This window comes from Salvelinus alpinus, chromosome 23 (assembly GCF_045679555.1).
Source record: "Salvelinus alpinus chromosome 23, SLU_Salpinus.1, whole genome shotgun sequence".
Taxonomy (NCBI): domain Eukaryota; kingdom Metazoa; phylum Chordata; class Actinopteri; order Salmoniformes; family Salmonidae; genus Salvelinus; species Salvelinus alpinus.
The window spans coordinates 19,547,745-19,569,611 of record NC_092108.1 but is presented as its reverse complement, the minus strand read 5'-3'; the positions used below and the strand labels follow the sequence as shown (position 1 = coordinate 19,569,611).

General features: G+C 42.1%; 3 protein-coding genes across 4 annotated transcripts; 2 read left to right on the top strand and 1 right to left on the bottom strand.

Moving 5' to 3' along the window:
* Positions 1-108: 108 nt before the first annotated feature.
* sdr39u1 (short chain dehydrogenase/reductase family 39U, member 1) lies at positions 109-3,864 on the top strand. The gene is made up of 6 exons (XM_071361378.1): positions 109-605; positions 1,349-1,455; positions 1,770-1,852; positions 2,771-2,892; positions 3,015-3,167; positions 3,316-3,864. Exons 1-6 carry the CDS (start codon positions 590-592, stop codon positions 3,741-3,743), a joined length of 909 nt encoding a protein of 302 aa, XP_071217479.1. The 5' UTR covers positions 109-589; the 3' UTR covers positions 3,744-3,864.
* Positions 3,865-4,004: 140 nt separating this feature from the next.
* On the bottom strand, positions 4,005-7,463 carry mettl17 (methyltransferase like 17). Of its 2 annotated transcripts, none has more exons than XM_071361374.1 (14): positions 7,273-7,463; positions 6,930-7,071; positions 6,616-6,765; positions 6,347-6,434; positions 6,156-6,237; positions 5,971-6,044; positions 5,790-5,884; positions 5,630-5,700; positions 5,435-5,542; positions 5,266-5,334; positions 5,116-5,166; positions 4,930-5,022; positions 4,617-4,807; positions 4,005-4,529 (listed from the first exon to the last, which is right to left on the bottom strand). In XM_071361374.1, exons 1-14 carry the CDS (start codon positions 7,339-7,341, stop codon positions 4,442-4,444), a joined length of 1,371 nt encoding a protein of 456 aa, XP_071217475.1. In that variant the 5' UTR covers positions 7,342-7,463; the 3' UTR covers positions 4,005-4,441. The 2 variants fall into 2 exon arrangements, with proteins under 2 accessions (XP_071217475.1, XP_071217476.1); XM_071361375.1 differs by having other exon boundaries at positions 6,347-6,428.
* A 17-nt stretch (positions 7,464-7,480) lies between these two features.
* Positions 7,481-15,344, top strand: parp2 (poly (ADP-ribose) polymerase 2). Its single transcript, XM_071361373.1, has 17 exons — positions 7,481-7,734; positions 8,041-8,250; positions 8,328-8,495; positions 10,524-10,594; positions 11,250-11,300; positions 11,384-11,480; positions 11,564-11,639; positions 11,792-11,894; positions 12,226-12,379; positions 12,467-12,605; positions 12,697-12,760; positions 12,913-13,047; positions 13,200-13,327; positions 13,467-13,566; positions 13,678-13,776; positions 14,096-14,220; positions 14,424-15,344. Exons 1-17 carry the CDS (start codon positions 7,653-7,655, stop codon positions 14,581-14,583), a joined length of 1,962 nt encoding a protein of 653 aa, XP_071217474.1. The 5' UTR covers positions 7,481-7,652; the 3' UTR covers positions 14,584-15,344.
* The last annotated feature ends 6,523 nt before the right edge of the window (positions 15,345-21,867 follow it).

Sequence of the window (21,867 nt, the reverse complement as noted above, 5' to 3'; positions counted from 1 at the left end):
CAGATCAGATATCAGCCAGTTATTGGTATGTGAGTCAATTGGCCTTTATAAATCAATATCAGATTAATGGAACAAATGTTTGTTATGATAACAATTGATAACTATTGCCATTTAGTATAAAGTGTTGCTGGAAACACATTGCGTTTTTTTTAAATCTCCGTTTGTAAGCGTAATACAAGATAGTGATTGTATAATTGGATTGAAAGGACAGCAAGTTATTTTCCTTACCTCACAAAAATGGAGGAAGGCTCTGTCCAGTTTGGCATGTGACATATCTACTGGACACCGTTGGACAAATTCTTCTGTGTATACTTTAAAAAAAATATATTTTAACTTCCTTTAACTAGGCAAGTCAGTTAAGAACAAATTCATACTTTCAATGACGGCATAGGGGTTAACTGCCTTGTTCAGGGGCAGAACGACAGATTTTAACCTTGCCAGCTCGGTAATTCGATCTTGCAATCTTTCGGTTAACGTTACTAGTCCAACGCTAGGCTACCCGCCGCCCCGTGCCAATTTGAGTTAGTGTACTGTGCACAATCAACACAGGAAAGCAGAATTCCAACCTTGGAACTGGAAATTGTGTGTTATGAGAGTGCTAATAGGTATGTATAAATCAGACATTTTTATTTTATTTAACTAGGCAAGTCAGTTACAATGACTTGCCTCAATAGCGTAACGTTACTTGGCTACTTGTAACTGAGTGTTTGCTACATTGGAAGTATACTATTAGCTAGTTATAGAAATCGTTATCAAACATGCATTCTGTGGTTCCAGTTTCATGTCATGTGTGCGGTAACTTTAGAGGAACCACGTCAGTTTTACTAAAGACATTTCGTTCACATTTAAAAACCCTTGTAAATGTAGCCAGCTACCTTGTTTTGTAACTGAGCAATGTGCGCATGCGCGTCAATATGACGTTTCTTTTAACACGTATCTGTATTGTTTGGTGAGCTAAGATTCTTATGCCTAGAGTAATTGCTGGTTGTTTATACAGGTTCAGAGTTTTATTCATATTCTCATCCAAATTTCTAGCATAGTCTATGTTTTGGACTATGAAAAATAAAATACCAATTAGTAACAGCAGTTTCCCTAATCTAATCTTGTGGTTGTCAAACCTGTTCCATGTATTTGATCTATTCCAGAGTTAGCATACCTGATTGAACTTGTCAACTAATTATCAAGCCCTTCACTAGGTGAATTAGGTGAGCTACTTCAGGGCTACAACAAAATTGGGAAACATCTAGGGGTCCCCAAGGAGAAGTTTGAGAACCACTGATATAATCAATCATGTGACCTTGTACTTATCCTGGCTTGTAATATTCTCTCTGCCTTTTATTTTCATCAGGAGGAGGATCTGGGTTTGTGGGAAGAGAGCTGACTCGTTTACTCAAAAACAAAGGTCATGAAGTCACAATAATATCTCGACAGCCAGGTCTGGGAAAGATCACATGGGTATGATTATGACCTAATTTTATAGCACTGTCATGAGCAGAGCACGCACTGAAATAATTGTCATTCATTTTCCTTTAGTATTATAATACAAGTATTCCTCACTCCTACAGAGTAACCATTCTTCATATTAGCAACCATAAGGGATCTTTGTATGCACAAATGACTATAAGTCACTTTGGATAAAAGCATCTGCTAAATGGCATTTATTATTGAAGTTATTATCTATTGGAATCTTTAATGTTGACACCCAAACATAACACATGGTGTCACCTAATTAACAATAATTAAAAAGCTATCTCATGCCCTGTTTGCAGGGTGAATTGGAGTCTGGTGGCCTCCCACCATGTGAGGCTGCTGTCAATCTGTCTGGGGAGAATCTTATGAACCCACTGCGATGGTGAGCAATGGAGCCCTCATTAAGCCCTCATTTTAAGCCTTTTCCAAAAATGAAAGCAATTGTCTGAGGATGGTGCTGGACCATCAGATTTTATTTGTCATATGTGGCAAATGCAACGGTTGTAAACTGATGTGAAATGCTTGCTTACGAGCCATTCCCAACTATACAGAGTAAAATACATGAGGAATAGAATACACAAGCATGAAGATGTATACAGAGAGTACGAATACCAGATCAATGTGCAGGGGTAAGAGGGATTTGAGGTAGATATGTAAATAAAGGCAGGGTAAAGTGACTAGGTATCAGGATAGATAATAATAAGAGTAAGAATAAAGAACAGAGTAGCAGCTGCATATGATGCAAGATAGGGTCAACGTAGAGTCCTTGTAACCATTTAATTAACTATTTAGCTGTCTTGTGGCTTGGGGGTAGAAGCTGTCTCGGAGCCTGTTGGTCCGAGAGCCGATGCTCCGGAATCATTTGCCGGACGGTAGCAGAGTGAACAGTCTTTGGGTGCCTGAAGTCTTTGGCAATTTTTTGGGCTTTCCTCTGACACCACCTGATAAAGAGGTCCTGGATTTCAGGGAGCTCTGCCCCAGTGATGTACTGGGCCGTCTGCACCACCCTCTGTAGCGCTTTGCGGTCGAGGGCGGTGCATTTGCTATACAAAGTGGTGATGTAGCGAGTCAATATGCTCTCTGGTGCAGCTGTAGAATTTGAGGATCTGAGGCCCTATCTGACATAAAAAGAAAAGGGGACAGTTTGATGAAAACGCTTTAAATACAGGTTAATATCCATCATGGACTGGACTCTTTCCATACCACTCTTTGCCTCTCTCTCTCTCTCTCTTTTCTTTTTATGTTTGTCCCTCTCAACCCCACCCCCCTCATTGGTTCTCCCTCCTCCATGTTGGTACAGGTGGAATGAGGGCTATAGGAAGGATCTGTTCTCCAGTCGGGTTGACACAACCACAATTCTGGCTCAAGCCATTGCTGGGTCCCCCAGTCCCCCTCATGCTTGGGTCCTAGTCACAGGTGTAGGTAAGTATCCTAGGTTCCTTGCATAAAGTTTCAATGACACTTAAAGCATCCTTAGATAGTCACAAACAATATTACAATATTTTTACCATAGTTGTTGGTTTATTTTTGTCTCTTCCCCACAGCATGTTATAAACCCAGTCTAACAGCTCAGTACACAGAAGACAGTGAGTGGACGCCATTTGACCTCCTGTCAAGACTGGTGAAGGAATGGGAGTGGGCGGGGCGTCTTCCTGAAAACATTGCACAGAATACCAGACAAGTAGTAATCAGACCAGGTGAGTACTATACATTTACTATCAGAGTGTGTGTATGTGCGTTAGATACAACTGGACAATGTTAATATGAATACGGTCCTTTGAATGAGATGGCAGTCTTTTGTGATTTCACCACTGATACCCCTGCTCTACTGCCTTCCTCCAACAGGGGTAGTACTGGGTCGTGATGGTGGTGCCATGAAGCAGATGATGACTCCTTTCTGGCTAGGCCTTGGAGGCACGTTGGGGTCTGGCAGACAACCATTCCCCTGGATCCATGTCTCTGACCTGGCTGGAATCATCGCTCATGCCCTGAAGCCCTCTCCCGACACCCCCTCTGCTGTCCCTCAAGTGTTTAACGGTGTTGCCCCAGCACTGAACACCAATTACGAGTTCACCAAAGAGCTGGGCCGGGTTCTGAGGAGACCCACTGTCTTCCCTGTGCCTGGATTTGTCATTGATGCCCTAATGGGTTCAGAGAGAGCCATAGTGCTAACCCAGGGTCAGAAAGTAGAACCCAAGAGGACTCTGGAGTCAGGCTTTCAGTACCAGTACCCAGACCTGAGCTCTGCCCTGAAGGAGATTGTTGAGAGCTAGATGTGAAACAGGAGATGTCAAGAGATTAGAGATTGAAGAGATTCGATTTTGTAACATGAGAGAACTTCACTGATGTGAGCTTTTTTCCTGAATAAATATGATGGACCCTGTCTTTCAAAAAGTGTCCAGTGTTCACTGCAAGAAAGGAATATGTACATATATAAAATCTTCTACACGTTAGCCAATAGTGCATTCTCAGCCTAGAGGTTTCTGTGACCTCAGAATGTAATGAGTAACATGATTTGAGCACTTGAACTTCACTGTTTCTTAATTTTTATTTACAATGTAAATATGTTATTCCCCATTACAGGAAACAACATGCAATTTATGGATCGTGGTGAGCAGAGGGTGGGTTTCTGACCAAAGTATGATGAATGTGTTTGGCACTTATTCACTTAGTAAACACAGGATTTAACAAATCATACACTTTTATTGCCGTGTCCTTGACAGTCATATATTGAACAATGTTCACATTAACAATCTCCACCACAGACCCTTTTAGAAGGAGAGTTGTGCTTGAATCAAATGTTGGTGTTTCATGTCAGTTATCCTCAGCCTGATGATGTCAGTTATCCTCAGCCTGATGATGTCAACCTGTTTTTGATCAGTCTATGAAGGGAACAGTTGATTTCACAGCACCAGGAAGGATGACCTTGGAGGGTGTTTCTATCTCGTTCATTCATAATGGCACTGACTGGTCAGTCTAAATTACTTGAATCATCCTCTGGCTGAATGATTGGCAGTTGATCTCCCCAATCACTACTCCGGGCACAGCGATACACATCTCTGCGTGGAAAAGATACAATCAGTCATGTATGCAGTTTAACTTGGACAGTGGAAGTGTAATGATGCTAGTTGGAGGATTCAACATACCTGCCATGTCGATGGGCTGTCACCACAACCCGTTTAATCTCTCCACTAGAGCAGCAGACCTGACAGTGAACATGTCTCGGCCTGCGCAGCACTGGTGCTGTGAGCCTGGCCCAGTCCAGCCCCTCTCCACCTGCCCAGTCTGTTCTTGACAGAACCAGGTAGCTGAACCTCTCGGTCAGTCGGTCTGGAGCCTGTGAAAGAAATAACATATATAACAATATATATTCAGATTATTTTGCATTCATTGTTGACACATGGTCAAGTAAGCCAACAACCAGAAAATACAGTCAGATCCTTCAAAATGATCTCTTACCCCAGGTAAAGGGAGTGGGCTGTAGGCTTGAGAGAAGTTGCAGGGTACTAAGGGCAGTTGGAACAGCTTGGGACAAGGTGATTCATGAGGACACTCAAAACAAAGCAGACAAAAAAACACATGGGTGAAATAAACTGGCGAATGAGACATAATGTATTATAAGGTGGTTCATGTATAATAACATACTGGGGCAAACACAGATGGTCTTCTAGGGTCATGGGCTGCTCTTTCTTGTTTCTGGGATTAGAGTAATAAAGGCATCATTATACTTTCAATGACTCATGGATTTAGATATTAAAAGCAGGTGACTATAGTATATGTTTGAGAGAGTGAGACCTTAAGAAGTATGTCTCTGGCATCCATAAGTATCTGGTGGCCCTCTTTGGTCCCATTTTCTACCAGCACCTACAACAAGAGCAGAGTTCAAAGAAAAGAGGTTGGGGTGATTCAAGGTAATAATACTTATTGTCTAATGGACGGGGTGTGAGGGAACATTTTCACCAACCAGATAAGAGCTGGTCTTTCTCCACAAAGTGAGTATGGCATCTTCCCTCTCCTTTTGACTGGCCAATTCTGACAGAGAAAAGGCCCCCACCACCAGATCAAATTGCACCTGAAAGTATAACACCGCATCATCACTAATGCCATCACATTGTTAGTCTTGCACATAACTAGACACATTGAAGGTAACTAGACTAACCTTAGGGGAGACAGGAAGGAACTGACGGAAGTATACTTGTTTGATGACAGGCTCATCTTTTTCGCTGCTGCCTGCTCAACAAAGAACAGTATAATGATTATGTAATTATCTGTCTCGCTCCCTGTACATTGACATGAATGACTGGAGGTGCATAGTGTACCTCTGAGAAGGCGATCTGCTATAGTGTTCATGGCCCCAGAATTGTCGACACACACCATCTCCTTCAACGTATCACCCCAAAATGAGTGTGATGCCCTGGGAAAAAAGGAAGGAGAATCTTAAATGTGAAGTCTCACTACACAGACAGACAACTGAAATTATGAAATTGTTCTGATCCTCACCAGACAGCTGTTCCTAATCCTGAACCAAAGTCCAGGAGAGAATGAGGGGAGAAGGAGGGATCTCTTTTCTTTATCTGGAAAGAGTGATGAAAAAAAAGAGGGTCATGCAATGGTCCCACTGTTGGCAAGAGGGGATCAGACTGTATATAAAGCATGTTAATATGTGGTACGACTGATTACTTTACCTCATTTAGAACTCTTTTCACTGCAGCGTAGCCACCTGCCAGCTTAGCAACCATGTACACCACACCCAACTCTTCATCATACCTAGGACAGAGAGACAGAAGAGCAGAGTGAGACAGAAAGATTAAGTTACATGCTACTTTAAGCTTACCATGCAGAGATGTTCATAGCTGAGGAAAACACACATAGCTACCTCATAGGGGACCAGTGGTATGTTGTCTTCCTGAGATCGGACAGCACTTTCTTTGTGATTTGGGTCTCCAGCAGTTGAAGATCTACATCTTAAATAAAAACAGACGTTAATTTCACACTACCACATGTTCTCCATCTTGTGTCCTCTTGAGCAAAACACTTTCCTGGAAGTCGTTCATCCAGTTCACCTTTCTCTCACTCCCAACATTCCATATCGCCAATCTCTGCCCCTCTCTTTCTTTTAACATCCATTTGTATTAAGTCTGTCACCTCCACCCTTCTCTTTTGTCTTCTCCCACAGATTCTTCTCCAGGGCCATGGCTCTTTCCCTCAGTGTTACATCCTCAGGTGCTCTTTTCCTGCTCCACAGGAAGTTGGTGAGACTGCGTGCTTTGTCAACCAACCCACTCACTTCTGTGCCTGCAAGTTGGGAGGATAAAAGACTAGAATAACACTGTCACTAAATGGTAATAGAATAACACTGTCACTAAATGGTAATACTGTCTCGTGATATTGTATTACTCAAAATAAATACCATGGCAAGAAGTAACATTATTGAGATATGGATGTCAAATCTCCTCTACCATGAATGATAGCTTGTGCTGCTTTCTGGAGTTCATCTGGCAGGCGCAGTGTCTTCAGATTTGTCACCCCTGGGTGTTTCCTGTGGGGAGCACCTTTTAGGAAGTCTGCATGGGATTGGGGATGCACTTCTGCACTTAGTGCCTGTGGGTAAAGACAAGTTATTCGAGACATAACTGTCATTAACATCCTCAATATTATTATTCCCAACATCTATGAATAAGGATGGTCAGTCTTCAATTGGACTTTAAAGTAACAAAAAATTAAGGATGGAACATAGTAGAAAAGGGCACATTTGAGAGAATGGATCAATGACAGGGCGAGAAGAGCAAAAACAAGACATACTCTGTACATTATCCTCACAGCATCCACCCTTTGATAAAGGACACGCGCACCATAAGCTCGAAAAGCCATATCTTCGTTTTAACAATCCCAAATGTCTACATGGAATAGTAACTATACTAAATAGCTAGCTATTTGCTACCTAGCTGACACAACATGCGAAGCGATCACGTGTACGTTTACCAAATACTTCCGCCTAGGAAAACGCTAAGGCGGAACCGTTGTTGCCGAGCTAATCCACAGCGTATCTCAACAGAGGCGCTAACTGGTTGGGTGATTTCCCGCGTTGGTCACTTTCTAGTCTGCATCTGTCTAAATTCTTTAAGTGTTCTTCGATACAAAAAAACGTTCTTATTTGGCAAGTGACATAAACATTGTAAACCATGAGACGCACAAGAAGCTCCAGGAACACATCTCAAGGTGTAACGTTAGCATCAGAAAATGGAGTGTCTCCGTCCAAGACAGGTTAGTGCTTGCTAGCAGGCTAACGTTAGCTCTGTTGTTAGCTGGCTAGCTAGCTACGCTTCGGTTGCGTGTAATTTTGCTTACTTAACGTTAATTAGCCACTAACAAAGTACTGACAGGAGCTGATAACTATTCTGATTTTATAAAAACTTGTTGAAAAGTTTGCTTGACTCAAAGTCTGTTGTGACATTGATTGGCTATAAAGCTTTATAGCTCTCTGTTTGACTGAAACATAGCTATGCAAAAACGTGTATGTCTAGTCTACAGCATCTGTTGTATTCATCTCTGTGACTGTTCTTTCCTCAGTGTGGCAGTGGAAGGGGGATGAGGGTCAGTGGGAGCCATACCCACCATCAGCATGTGCCCAGCTAGACTCAGCCCTCAGCTCTGGAGACGCCACGGTCTCACTGACGTTTGGCTCTGGGGCAGCATATGACGTAGACTTGAAGAAGATGGTCCAGGTCAACACAGTAACCAAGTACAAAAGGAAAATACGCTCCCACACACTGAAACCAGGTCAGTTGGCAATGTGGATATAACATGTCTATGTATATGTGTTAGCTACAACAAACCAACACATGCTCTCCCTGTAGAGAGTTTAAATGGAGGAGATGCAGTGGATTTAACCCAACAAGATGCGAGTCCAGTCCAGATTAAAGTGGAGGAAATGGAGGAGCAGCCAATCGCCAAGAAGAAGCGGGGTGAGGGAAGGAGCCAGAAGAAAAGTAAAGTGATGCCCGTGGAAGAAATGGAGAGCAAAGGTTCCAGCATTTCCTTCCATTTTTATAATTTAAATGTGTTGTCTAAAGTGCTTTCAATGCTATAAATACCCATGATTTTAGGACATGGACATGGAATCTATTTTTGTTCATGTGTGATACAGTAATGTAAGGGGTTGTGTCAATTACTGTATACTGATGGCTCTTTATAATGTGTTCATGTTCTCTTAATAATTGTGGTTAATGTCACGTCTTTTTGATTTGTTGTGTATTAACGGTAGAGGTCGACCGATTATGATTTTTCAACACCGATACCGATTATTGGAGGACCAAAAAAAGCCGATGCCGATTAATCTGCCGATTTATTTAATAAAAATAAAAAATAAAAATGTATTTGTAATAATGACAATTACAACAATATTGAATAAACACTTATTTTAACTTAATATAACACATCAATAAAATCAATTTGCCTCAAATAAATAATGAAACATGTTCAATTTGGTTTAAATAATGCAAAAACAAAGTGTTGGAGAAGAAAGTAAAAGTGCAATATGTGCCATGTAACGTTTAAGTTCCTTGCTCAGAACATGAGAACATATGAAAGCTGGTGGTTACTTTTAACATGAGTCTTCAATATTCCCAGGTAAGAAGTTTTAGGTTGGAATTATAGGAATTATAGGACTATTTCTCTCTATACGACTTGTATTTCATATACCTTTGACTATTGGATGGTCTTATAGGCACTTTAGTATTGCCAGTGTAACAGTATAGCTTCCATCCCTCTCCTCGCCGCTACCTGGGCTCGAACCAGGAACACATCGACAACAGCCACCCTCGAAGCAGCGTTACCCATGCTGAGCAAGGGGAACAACTACTCCAAGTCTCAGAGCGAGTGACGTTTGAAATGCTATTAGCGCGCACCCCGCTAACTAGCTAGCCATTTCACATCGGTTACACCAGCCTAATCTCGGGAGTTGATAGGCTTGAAGTCATAAACAGCGCAATGCTTGAAGCATTGCGAAGAGCTGCTGGCAAAATGCACGAAAGTGCTGTTTGAATGAATGCTTACGAGCCTGCTAGTGCCTACCATTGCTCAGTCAGACTGCTCTATAAAATCATAGACTTAATTATAACATAATAACACACAGAAATACGAGCCTTAGGTCATTAATATGGTCGAATCCAGAAACTATCATCTCGAAAACAAAATGTTTTTTCTTTCAGTGAAATACGGAACCGTTCCGTATTTTATCTAACGGGTGGCATCCATAAGTCTAAATATTCCTGTTACATTGCACAACCTTCAATGTTATGTCATAATTACGTAAAATTCTGGCAAATTAGTTCGCAATGAGCCAGGCGGCCCAAACTGTTGCATATACTCTGACTCTGCGTGCAATGAACGCAAGAGAAGTGACACAATTTCACCTGGTTAATATTGCCTGCTAACCTGGATTTATTTTTAGCTAAATATGCAGGTTTAAAAATATATACTTCTGTGTATTGATTTTAAGAAAGGCATTGATGTTTATGGTTAGGTACACGTTGGAGCAACGACAGTCCTTTTTCGCGAATGCATCGATTATATGCAACGCAGGACACGCTAGATAAACTAGTAATATCATCAATCATGTGTAGTTATAACTAGTGATTATGATTGATTGTTTTTTATAAGATAAGTTTAATGCTAGCTAGCAACTTACCTTGGCTTCTTACTGCATTCGCGTAACAGGCGGGCTCCTCGTGAGGCAGGTGGTTAGAGCGTTGGACTAGTTAACCGTAAGGTTGCAAGATTGAACCCCTGAGCTGACAAGGTAAAAATCTGTCGTTCTGCCCCTGAACAAGGCAGTTAACCCACCGTTCCTAGGCCGTCATTGAAAATAAGAATCTGTTCTTAATAACTGACTTGCCTAGTTAAATAAAGGTGTAAAAAAATAAAAATGGCTAAATCGGTGTCCAAATTGACCGATTTCCGATTGTTATGAAAACTTGAAATCAGCCCTAATTAATCGGCCATTCCGATTAATCGGTCGACCTCTAATTAACGGTGCTGTTTATGTTGTGCAGAGATTGTGAAGACTGTGGTCATGAAAGGAAAGGCTCCAGTTGATTCAGAATGCAAAGCCAAAGCCGGCAAGGTACAGTACACTGTTTTTTCTTTTTGACTGGCAACTGAAACGTTCTCTTATGATGCTCAACCCTCGCCGTGGTTTTGTCACCTAGACATCTGTGAGCTTTTTTAAGACCAGCTTTGGTCACAGTTCTCAATGTGGAGTTTCTGTTTGAAAGTGTTTTAGTCACATGCCTCTGACACAATCTACCATGTATGCAGTATGCACAAAATCTAGAAAAATTGACTAAGGTCTGGTTTCAATGATGGGACACTTTTTGCAACTTTCAATAAGGGAAAAAAATATGTTCCGGGCGTGTCCTCCTCAGACAGACGACTATCCCAACAAATAACGAGGCAGACATGTCAGAATGGCGTGATTCAAAACTGGAGGGCGTTGTTTGCAGGCAAAACCATTGCAGTGTTTTAGTGAAGGTAGTTGTTGCAAACTAGCCACTTGCGAAATGCACTCATTATTAAAAATAATCTCCATTGATCTCCATCGGGCTAGCTACTCTTTTGTATTTTATTCAAGCGATAAAGTAGTGATGTAGGCAGTGACGTAGTTCCTCTATGCCAAAACAGTCCATAATTGAAACCAGTCCCTAGTCACTGTTACCTAGGGTTGGGTATTCCAGACTATTCCCTTCTCACCAATTCTAAACCCTCTCTTTTCCTCACAGGCCCATGTCTACAGTGAAGGAAATGACGTATATGATGTAATGTTAAACCAGGTAAAAACATAACAACATAGTAACTACATAAGTGTATTTGCTAAATGATTTGTAAGGGAGATGTTTTGTTTGTTGTTTCACAGACAAATCTTCAGTTCAACAACAACAAATTTTTCCTGATCCAGCTACTTCAGGATGACAGTGTCAAGGCCTACAGCGTGTGGTTTAGATGGGGACGAGGTGGGTTCATGTCTTTGTTTTCCCAAATGTTTTGTGATATTGGGAAGTAGTGATTTCTAACACATGGTGCCATCTCTCTTTAGTTGGTAAGGTTGGACAGAACAATCTAGTTTCCTGTGGTGGAGATCTTCTTCAAGCCAAAGATCTCTTCAAGAAAAAGTGAGTGGGTGGGGGGGGTTGTGTGTGTGTGTGTGTGTATATGATGGGAGTTGAGTGATATTGGGTGTTTGAATGATTGGGGAAAAAGCTACACTTTTGAACTAAGTGAATATTGCTAAGAGGATAATGTATTCATTTGTGTTTTGATGTAGGTTTCTGGATAAGACCAAGAACGAGTGGGCACACCGGGCAAACTTTGAGAAGGTTGCAGGAAAATATGACATGGTGTTTATGGACTACAGTACCAATGGAAAGGCAAGGAATAATCATCTCAGACTTTCCTCATCATCAGTGTTTTATCTCTCAATCAAATCAAATTTTATTGGTCACATACACATGGTTAGCAGATGTTAATGCGAGTGTAGCGAAATGCTTGTGCTTCTAGTTCCGGCCATGCAGTAATATCTAACAAGTAATCTAACAATTTCTCAACAACTACCTTATACACACAAGTGTGAAATCATCTACATATCCCCCTGTTCTGCATTCATTAATTCTCCATTCTATATCTTCTCTCCCACCCCTCTGACCTTAATGGTCCACAGGCAGGTGAATCTGTACCTAAACAGTGTTCCTCCTTTTCCAGGAAGAGCCCCAGCCCCCACTTGCATCACTGTCCCAGAAAAAGCCCTCCAAGCTGGATGTGAAGGTCCAGTCCCTTCTCGAACTGATCTGTGACATCAAGGCCATGGAGGAATGTGTGCTGGAGATGAAGTTTGACACCCGAAAAGCTCCTCTCGGTGAGTATGTGTAACAGTCAAAATAACTGACAAAGTAAATGTGACATTGTTTTTGTAACTTTTAATTGCGGTTGTTTTTCTCTGTAGGCAAGCTTACAACAGAGCAGATCCGTGCAGGTTACTCAGCCCTGAAGAAGATTGAGGAGTGTGTGAAGAGAAAGGGAAGCAGCCGCGAGCTACTGGAGGCATGCAACCAGTTCTACACACGCATCCCCCATGACTTTGGGTCAGTAATGAATGTTCTGTATTTCAAGCTGCTCTGTCCACTGGCATGTGTCCATTCATGGTAAATAACAATTTTATTATATTTTTCCCAGGTTGCGAACTCCCCCAATAATCCGCTCAGAAGAGGAGCTGAAGGAAAAAATTGCTTTATTAGAAGTGAGCTTGACTTATTTGAGTACTGTATTTTCTGTTACCTGCAGATCCTACCATTCAATAACATTTTCTTTCAAATTGAAATTGCTGGATGTTGGTTTGGTATGGAATCATGCCGTCTGCAGTCTGTTTGACAGTGTGTTGTCTATCTCCAGGCACTGAGTGACATCCAGATAGCAGTGAAGATGGTCCAGTCCAGTGCCTACGGTGATGAGCATCCTTTGGACAGACAGTACAACGCCCTCCAGTGCCAGCTACAGCCACTGTCCTCTTGTAGCCAAGAGTATCAGGTGAGCACCTGTGCTTTAGTTGAGTTTACTCAAAGTATTTTCATGTGTAGTTTAGAGGTCTGTTACAGCTGGGTTGGAACAAAAGCCTGCATAAATTGATCAGGTAGGCTGTCTCCTCCTTCCACTGCTCAATTGTTGTTCTCTCTCTGAAGGTGATTGAGAGATATCTTCAGACAACCCATGCTCCCACTCACTCTGACTTTACCATGACTGTTCTGGACATCTTCGCTGTGGACAGGGAGGGGGAGAAGAATGGCTTCCTCTCACAACTACACAACAGGTACCTCATGTTTTATTGTCTGCTTACACAGGCTGTCCGATGCCACTTTAAAAGGGCTTTTAAAATAAAGATGGTACCCGTGGTGAATGGTTCTCCTTCAGGGTGTGTTCTGCATTGTTATTGTGTGTGTCTCCCTCAGGACGCTGCTGTGGCATGGCTCTCGTCTGTCTAACTGGGTTGGAATCCTCAGCCAGGGCCTCAGAGTGGCCCCTCCAGAGGCTCCTGTCACTGGATACATGGTGAGTGAAATTGTGTGTGTGAGAGACTGTGAGAGAGAATATGACTGAAATGAAATGACACATGTTCACCTGCTGCATTACAGGGCGATGACAATTGTTTCTTTCTCCTAGTTTGGGAAAGGTATTTACTTTGCTGACATGTCATCAAAAAGTGCCAACTACTGCTTTGCCAATCAACGCAACAAAACTGGACTCCTACTGCTGAGCGAGGTGTGAGATTTGTAGTTCTATTTTTTTCCTCTACACAAATGCATTGTTTCCAATTTGAGAATAACCCTTCTGGAAATGATCTAATCCATATGAAGTGTTTGTTTCCATACACCTGCTATTTTTCATTTGATTTATTAGGATCCCCATTAGCCGATGGCGACAGCTACTCTTACTGGGATCCAACACATAACGAAAAAAACATTAGAATTTACATACATGTAATAAAAAAATATATATATATGTATCCCTGTGTGATGCAATATGATGTGTGTACTCCCTTGGTAACAAGTCGTCTGTTTATTCATGGTCTTGGTAACAGGTTGCCCTGGGTGACAGCAACGAGCTGTTAGCAGCTGACTATGAGGCTGCCAAACTACCTGCAGGGAAACACAGCACCAAGGGCCTTGGACAGACAAGCCCAGACCCCAGGAGCGCTGTCACATTGTGAGTTTCTCTCCCCTTCACTCACTGTAAATGGTTGGTTGGTTGGTTTACTCTAACACAGATGAGTTATAAAAAACAGACATTTCTAGTAGTTTTACGTGAACCTGAATCAAGATTTCCGTCTTACATGTTGTTTATGACTCTTCCATTGTTCACTATTGTCTCCTCGCTCTCTCTCTTTCTCTGTTCTGTGGTTCTCTCAGGGATGGAGTGACAGTCCCAATGGGGCCTGGAATGAAGACTGGGGTGGGAGCAGGTGGCGGCTACTCCCTCCTCTACAACGAGTTCATTGTCTATAACCCTGCCCAGACCCACATGAGGTATTTACTAAGAGTTCAGTTTAACTATTCCTCGCTGTGGTGATACAGGGATATACTGTAAAGACGTGTGTAGCAAAAAGAGACATTAACACATTAACTAAACTGTCGCATAATAATAATTTGGGGGGGTGCTTATATTTGTCCTGTTACACACAAGTGTGCAATGGAAATGCCTTAAGGGCACAGCAACAGATTTTTTTGTTATTCTTTCGATTACTGACCCAGCGCTTCAACCTCGAGGCTATCTGCTGCCCTTAAGCTTAAGCGGTGGTTATGAAAAAGGAAGAGTAGACCCAGAGAAATTCAGATAAAAAAATTCACAACTCATGAAACGATCCCTAAGGGGTTTTAATGTCTGTGGTGTTGAGGCTGTATTACTCCCAATAGCTTTATTTCAAAGCCTTGCATTGTATGATGTCCATAAGAGGGCAGCAACAATTAACATGGGTTAAATTCATACATCTGTTGCATTCCAAGCATTTTTTGAAATACAGTGGATGATGTGGTGAGTGTTTTGAAGTGATACAGCTTGTTATGACAAGCACAGATTTAGTTTTATGTTGTCAAATGTCACCCTGAGTGTGTCTTTCTAATGTAAAACAAAATAATAAAAATGCATGAATTGAAGGTTGTTTTATATATAAGCTATTGCTATAACTGTATCACCACATGTTAAACACAAAACTGATTTTATTGATAACAAAAACATGAAAAGTCTGTAAGAGCGAGAGAAATATCACTCATCAAATATGTATGTCCAGGGGTTTCCATGTAAAACTAAATAAAGACTGTTTTCATTGTGAACAGGGGTTTTGTATGTGTGTTTGGAGTAGAGCTGGTACGATAAACTGAAAATGATCGGCACCAACCATACTGATCACTTATCCAGGGCCAGATTAACAAGTCATAGGCCTTAGGCTTTGGTTTTTATATGGGGGGGTAACTCAGTCGTGGTCTCAACTTACTGTTGAGAGTTAAAATAGTACGATACACAGGGTGCAATTTCAAAATATGAAATGCTTACTTTCAAGCCCTTAACCAACAATGCAGTTCAAGAAATAGAGTTAAGAAAATACTTACTAAATAAACTAAAGTAACACAATAAAATAACAATAACAAGGCTATATACAGAGGGGCAGTGTTTCTCTTATGTCAGTCAATAGCTAGGTTTCCAATTGGTGACAGATTTTCATGTGAATATACACTGCTCAAAAAAATAAAGGGAACACTTAAACAACACAATGTAACTCCAAGTCAATCACACTTCTGTGAAATCAAACTGTCCACTTAGGAAGCAACACTGATTGACAATAAATTTCACATGCTGTTGTGCAAATGGAATAGACAAAAGGTGGAAATTATAGGCAATTAGCAAGACACCCCCAATAAAGGAGTGGTTCTGCAGGTGGTGACCACAGACCACTTCTCAGTTCCTATGCTTCCTGGCTGATGTTTTGGTCACTTTTGAATGCTGGCGGTACTTTCACTCTAGTGGTAGCATGAGACGGAGTCTACAACCCACACAAGTGGCTCAGGTAGTGCAGCTTATCCAGGATGGCACATCAATGCGAGCTGTGGCAAGAAGGTTTGCTGTGTCTGTCAGCGTAGTGTCCAGAGCATGGAGGCGCTACCAGGAGACAGGCCAGTACATCAGGAGACGTGGAGGAGGCCGTAGGAGGGCAACAACCCAGCAGCAGGACCGCTACCTCCGCCTTTGTGCAAGGAGGAGCACTGCTAGAGCCCTGCAAAATGACCTCCAGCAGGCCACAAATGTGCATGTGTCTGCTCAAACAGTCAGAAACAGACGCCATGAGGGTGGTATGAGGGCCCGACGTCCACAGGTGGTGGGGGTTGTGCTTACAGCCCAACACCGTGCAGGACGTTTGGCATTTGCCAGAGAACACCAAGATTGGCAAATTCGCCACTGGCGCCCTGTGCTCTTCACAGATGAAAACAGGTTCATACGCACATGTGACAGACGTGACAGAGTCTGGAGACGCCGTGGAGGACGTTCTGCAACATCCTCCAGCATGACCGGTTTGGCAGTGGGTCAGTCATGGTGTGGGGTGGCATTTCTGGTGCGGTTGGCCCTGGGTTCCTCCTAATGCAAGACAATGCTAGACCTCATGTGGCTGGAGTGTGTCAGCAGTTCCTGCAAGAGGAAGGCATTGATGCTATGGACTGGCCTGCCCGTTCCCCAGACCTGAATCCAATTGACAACATCTGGGACATCATGTCTCACTCCATCCACCAACGCCACGTTGCACCACAGACTGTCCAGGAGTTGGCGGATGCTTTAGTCCAGGTCTGGGAGGAGATCCCTCAGGAGACCATCTGCCACCTCATCAGGAGCATGCCCAGGCGTTGTAGGGAGGTCATACAGGCACGTGGAGGCCACACACACTACTGAGCCTAATTTTGACTTGTTTTAAGGACATTACATCAAAGTTGGATCAGCCTGTAGTGTGGTTTTCCACTTTAATTTTGAGTGTGACTCCAAATCCAGACCTCCATGGGTTGATCAATTTGATTTCCATTGATCATTTTTGTGTGATTTTGTTGTCAGCACATTCAACTATGTAAAGAAAAAAGTATTTAATAAGAATATTTCATTCATTCAGATCTAGGATGTGTTATTTTAGTGTTCCCTTTATTTTTTTGAGCATTCTACTAAAATACGCATAAAACAATATGCACATTGTCCCACCAGAGATGTTACATTCTAATTTACTTGTTGCGGATAAAAGGATGTGTGTGATGACGTAGTGCACGTAAAAATATATTTTGCTTTTAAATTCCCATGTACCGAATAGAAAAATACTGGTTAAATGGGTTTCCATCGCATTTTCAACTCTACTGATGGTTTTGTCACAAAAAATGTATAGAGAATGTGCCCACTCTGGTATTGTCATGTGCGATCTGGCCAACAGCTCACATATAGTGCCTTCAGAAATTATTCACACCCCTTTACTTTTTCCACATTTTGTTGTGTTACAGCCTGAATTTAAAATGTATTAAATTGACTTCTTTTTTTGTCACTGGCCTACACACAATACCATAATGTTGAAGTGGAATAATGTTTTTCAAAATTTAAAAAAATAAAAAAAATAAATGAAAGCTGAAATGTCTTGAGTCAATAAGTATTCAGCCCCTTTGTTATGGGAAGCCTAAATACATTCAGGAGTAAAAATTTGCTTAAGTCACATAATAAGTTGCACGGACTCACTCTGTGTGCAATAATAGTGTTTAACCACATAAATGTAAAGTCCCCATATTTGGGGACTCTATTAGCTTTTTAAAAATTCAATTCAGTCTGGTATGAGAACAGTAGCCCCTATCTGCAAAAGCTGGGTGTCTTGGCTATTGATCTGTGCCTTAAAATCTTTGGCGTGACTTACTACCATATATGGGCATACGAATATATAACGGCAGGCCGAGGTGATGACAATTCAAGATGACTGCTACATAGATTCCGGTTAGCGTTGTGAAGCATAAAGGAAATAAACACGGAATACGTTGATACACACCGAAAGCCGGGACTCCACAGATCATGAGGATGTCTTATTTGTCTGCCTGTGACCTACCGTTATTGACCACCAGCCCCAAGAGTCAAAATGTTTATTTTACACAATTTTTCACCAAACAGTAAACATCAAATCAAATTTTATTGGTCACATACACATGGGTAGCAGATGTTAATGCGAGTAGCGAAATGCTTGTCATCTTACAAGGTTTGTTTTGTTTTGTGTTTGCGCTAAAGATACATGGGTGGTATCAAATGAATCCTTAGGTTGGTAGGAACAAATCTAGCATATTGCCAATGTTATCTGATGATGTATGACTAAATGGCAACATCGAATGTCCACCGAGTGACGATAATTGCGCATCAAAAATATGACGTTTGCGCACCTTGACGGTCTTGTAGCCAACGAGATGGGCTTCCAGGGATATGCAATTGGCCTGGGTGGGACAAAGCAAGGCCTAGAATATTTTATGCGTAATGCGAGCTATTGCTACCTGGCTCAGAGACGAGATGCACCGAGTACGCCACATTAGATTGTAAACCGATGAATCGCTTTAATTAGATCACTTTAGCATAAAAAATGGCTTCTCGGGGTGGAGGGGGGGATGTAAAAACTAAGAATATTGAACAGGGAGTTAAAAAGGAGGCAGCTATGAAAAAGCATACCGACATAGAAGCTTTTGAATAAAATACTGGTCGGATTCGGATCGGGGAGCGATTTGGACAACGAGATTTCGACTCGGCCAACGACGATAGCTTTCTAGAAGGATTGGATCCACTTTTAGATCTGTAAGTAAATTATTTTCATGACTTTTATATAACTAATTTGACTATGTATTTCGCTTTTTATAAGTTGTCTGCTTTTTTAAAACTTTGGATTTAGTTTATCTAGACTTATGTAACAAGTCATTTCAATGTAATATAATTCCTCAATTTCATCCTTGTAACTTTGGGGAGGCCACTAAACTCTCATGGCCATTGTTTACTTGTGGTTCTCACCTCTGCCTTTGTCTCCAAAGTGTTATTGTGTGTGTTTCACACCTATGCAAGACACTACAGACTTAGTGTTTTTACTTTACAGTAATGTCGTTTTGTAAATTTAGTCAACTGTAATTATGTGTGTCTTACAACAATATATCCCTTTATATTATTCACCGCAGAGGATTTGGATGATGACGTTTGGGAGCCACCCCTCCCCAGCAAGCGCCCCCGGTCAAGGTCTTCACCCCGTCTGATGGTTCTACATCCACTTTTCAGCTGATGTAGCTGAAAGAGCTGCGAAACCTGGACCCATACAAATCAGCTGGGCTTGACAATCTAGACCCTCTATTTCTGAAACTATCCGCCGCCATTGTCGCAACCCCTATTACCAGCCTGTTCAACCTCTCTTTCATGTCGTCTGAGATCCCCAAGGATTGGAAAGCTGCCGCGGTCATCCCCCTCTTCAAAGGGGGAGACACCCTGGACCCAAACTGTTACAGACCTATATCCATCCTGCCCTGCCTATCTAAGGTCTTCGAAAGCCAAGTTAATAAACAGATCACTGACCATCTCGAATCCCACCGTACCTTCTCCGCTGTGCAATCCGGTTTCCGAGCCAGTCACGGGTGCACCTCAGCCACGCTCAAGGTACTAAATGATATCATAACCGCCATCGATAAAAGACAGTACTGTGCAGCCGTCTTCATCGACCTGGCCAAGGCTTTCGACTCTGTCAATCACCATATTCTTATCGCTAGACTCAGTAGCCTCGGTTTTTCTGATGACTGCCTTGCCTGGTTCACCAACTACTTTGCAGACAGAGTTCAGTGTGTCAAATCGGAGGGCATGTTGTCCGGTCCTCTGGCAGTCTCTATGGGGGTACCACAGGGTTCAATTCTCGGGCCGACTCTTTTCTCTGTATATATCAATGATGTTGCTCTTGCTGCGGGCGATTCCCTGATCCACCTCTACGCAGACGACACCATTCTGTATACTGCTGGCCCTTCCTTGGACACTGTGCTATCTAACCTCCAAACGAGCTTCAATGCCATACAACACTCCTTCCGTGGCCTCCAACTGCTCTTAAACGCTAGTAAAACCAAATGCATGCTTTTCAACTGTTCGCTGCCTGCACCCGCCCGACTAGCATCACCACCCTGAACGGTTCCGACCTAGAATATGTGGACATCTATAAATACCTAGGTGTCTGGCTAGACTGTAAACTCTCCTTCCAGACTCATATTAAACATCTCCAATCCAAAATCAAATCAAGAATCGTCTTTCTATTTCGCAACAAAGCCTCCTTCACTCACGCCGCCAAACTTACCCTAGTTAAACTGACTATCCTACCGATCCTCGACTTCGGCGATGTCATCTACAAAATAGCTTCCAATACTCTACTCAGCAAACTAGATGCAGTTTATCATAGTGCCATCCGTTTTGTTACTAAAACACCTTATACCACCCACCACTGCGACCTGTATGCTGTAGTCGGCTGGCCCTCGCTACATATTCGTCGCCAGACCCACTGGCTCCAGGTCATCTATAAGTCCATGCTAGGTAAAGCTCCGCCTTATCTCAGTTCATTGGTCACGATAACAACACCCACCCGTAGCACGCGCTCCAGCAGGTATATCTCATTGATCATCCCAAAAGCCAACACCTCATTTGGCCGCCTTTCCTTCCAGTTCTCTGCTGCCTGTGACTGGAACGAATTGCAAAAATTGCTGAAGTTGGAGACTTTTATTTCCCTCACCAACTTTAAACATCTGCTATCTGAGCAGCTAACCGATCGCTGCAGCTGTACATAGTCCATCTGTAAACAGCCCACCCAATTTACCTACCTCATCCCCTTACTGTTTTTATTTATTTACTTTTCTGCTCTTTTGCACACCAGTATCTCTACTTGCACATGATCATCTGATGTTTTATCACTCCAGTGTTAATCTGCTAAATTGTAATTATTCGCTCCTATGGCCTATTTATTGCCTACCTCCTCATGCCTTTTGCACACAATGTATATAGACTCATTTTTTTCCCTACTGTGTTATTGACTTGTTTATTGTTTACTCCATGTGTAACTCTGTGTTGTTGTCTGTTCACACTGCTATGCTTTATCTTGGCCAGGTCGCAGTTGTAAATGAGAACTTGTTCTCAACTAGCCTACCTGGTTAAATAAAGGTGAAATAAAAAAAAAAAAAAAAAATTGACCGCTTGAAAAGAAAATAGGGGCTTGTGGCACCATTCGTCCTAACATAATCGGTTTCCCCAGGACCAAGGTAAACAACATGACAAAGACAGCGGAGAGGGGGACCAAATGTTGTATCAGGACTAACAAGCTGCTTTTTGTGAAACGGAAGGACACTAGGGAAGTAACCATGCTCACCACACAGCATAAGGCAATTCAATAGCGACCATGTCTCAAGGAGGGTGAAAAAGGAAGAATGTCCCCATTCCCGATTCTGTGAAGGACTACAATGCCATCATGGGGGGGTGTTGACCTACAGTTGAAGTCGAAAGTTTACATACACTTAGGTTGGAGTCATTAAAACTTTTTTTTCAACCACTCCATAAATTTCTTGTTAAACTATAGTTTTGGCAAGTCCGTTAGGACATCTACTTTGTGCATGACACAAGTAATTTTTCTAACAATTGTTTACAGACAGATTATTTCAGTTATAATTCACTGTATCACAATTCCAGTGGGTCAGAAGTTTACATACACTAAGTTGACTGTGCCATTAAACAGCTTGGAAAATTCCAGAAAATGATGTCATGGCTTTAGAAGCTTCTGATAGGCTAATTGACATCATTTGGAGTCAA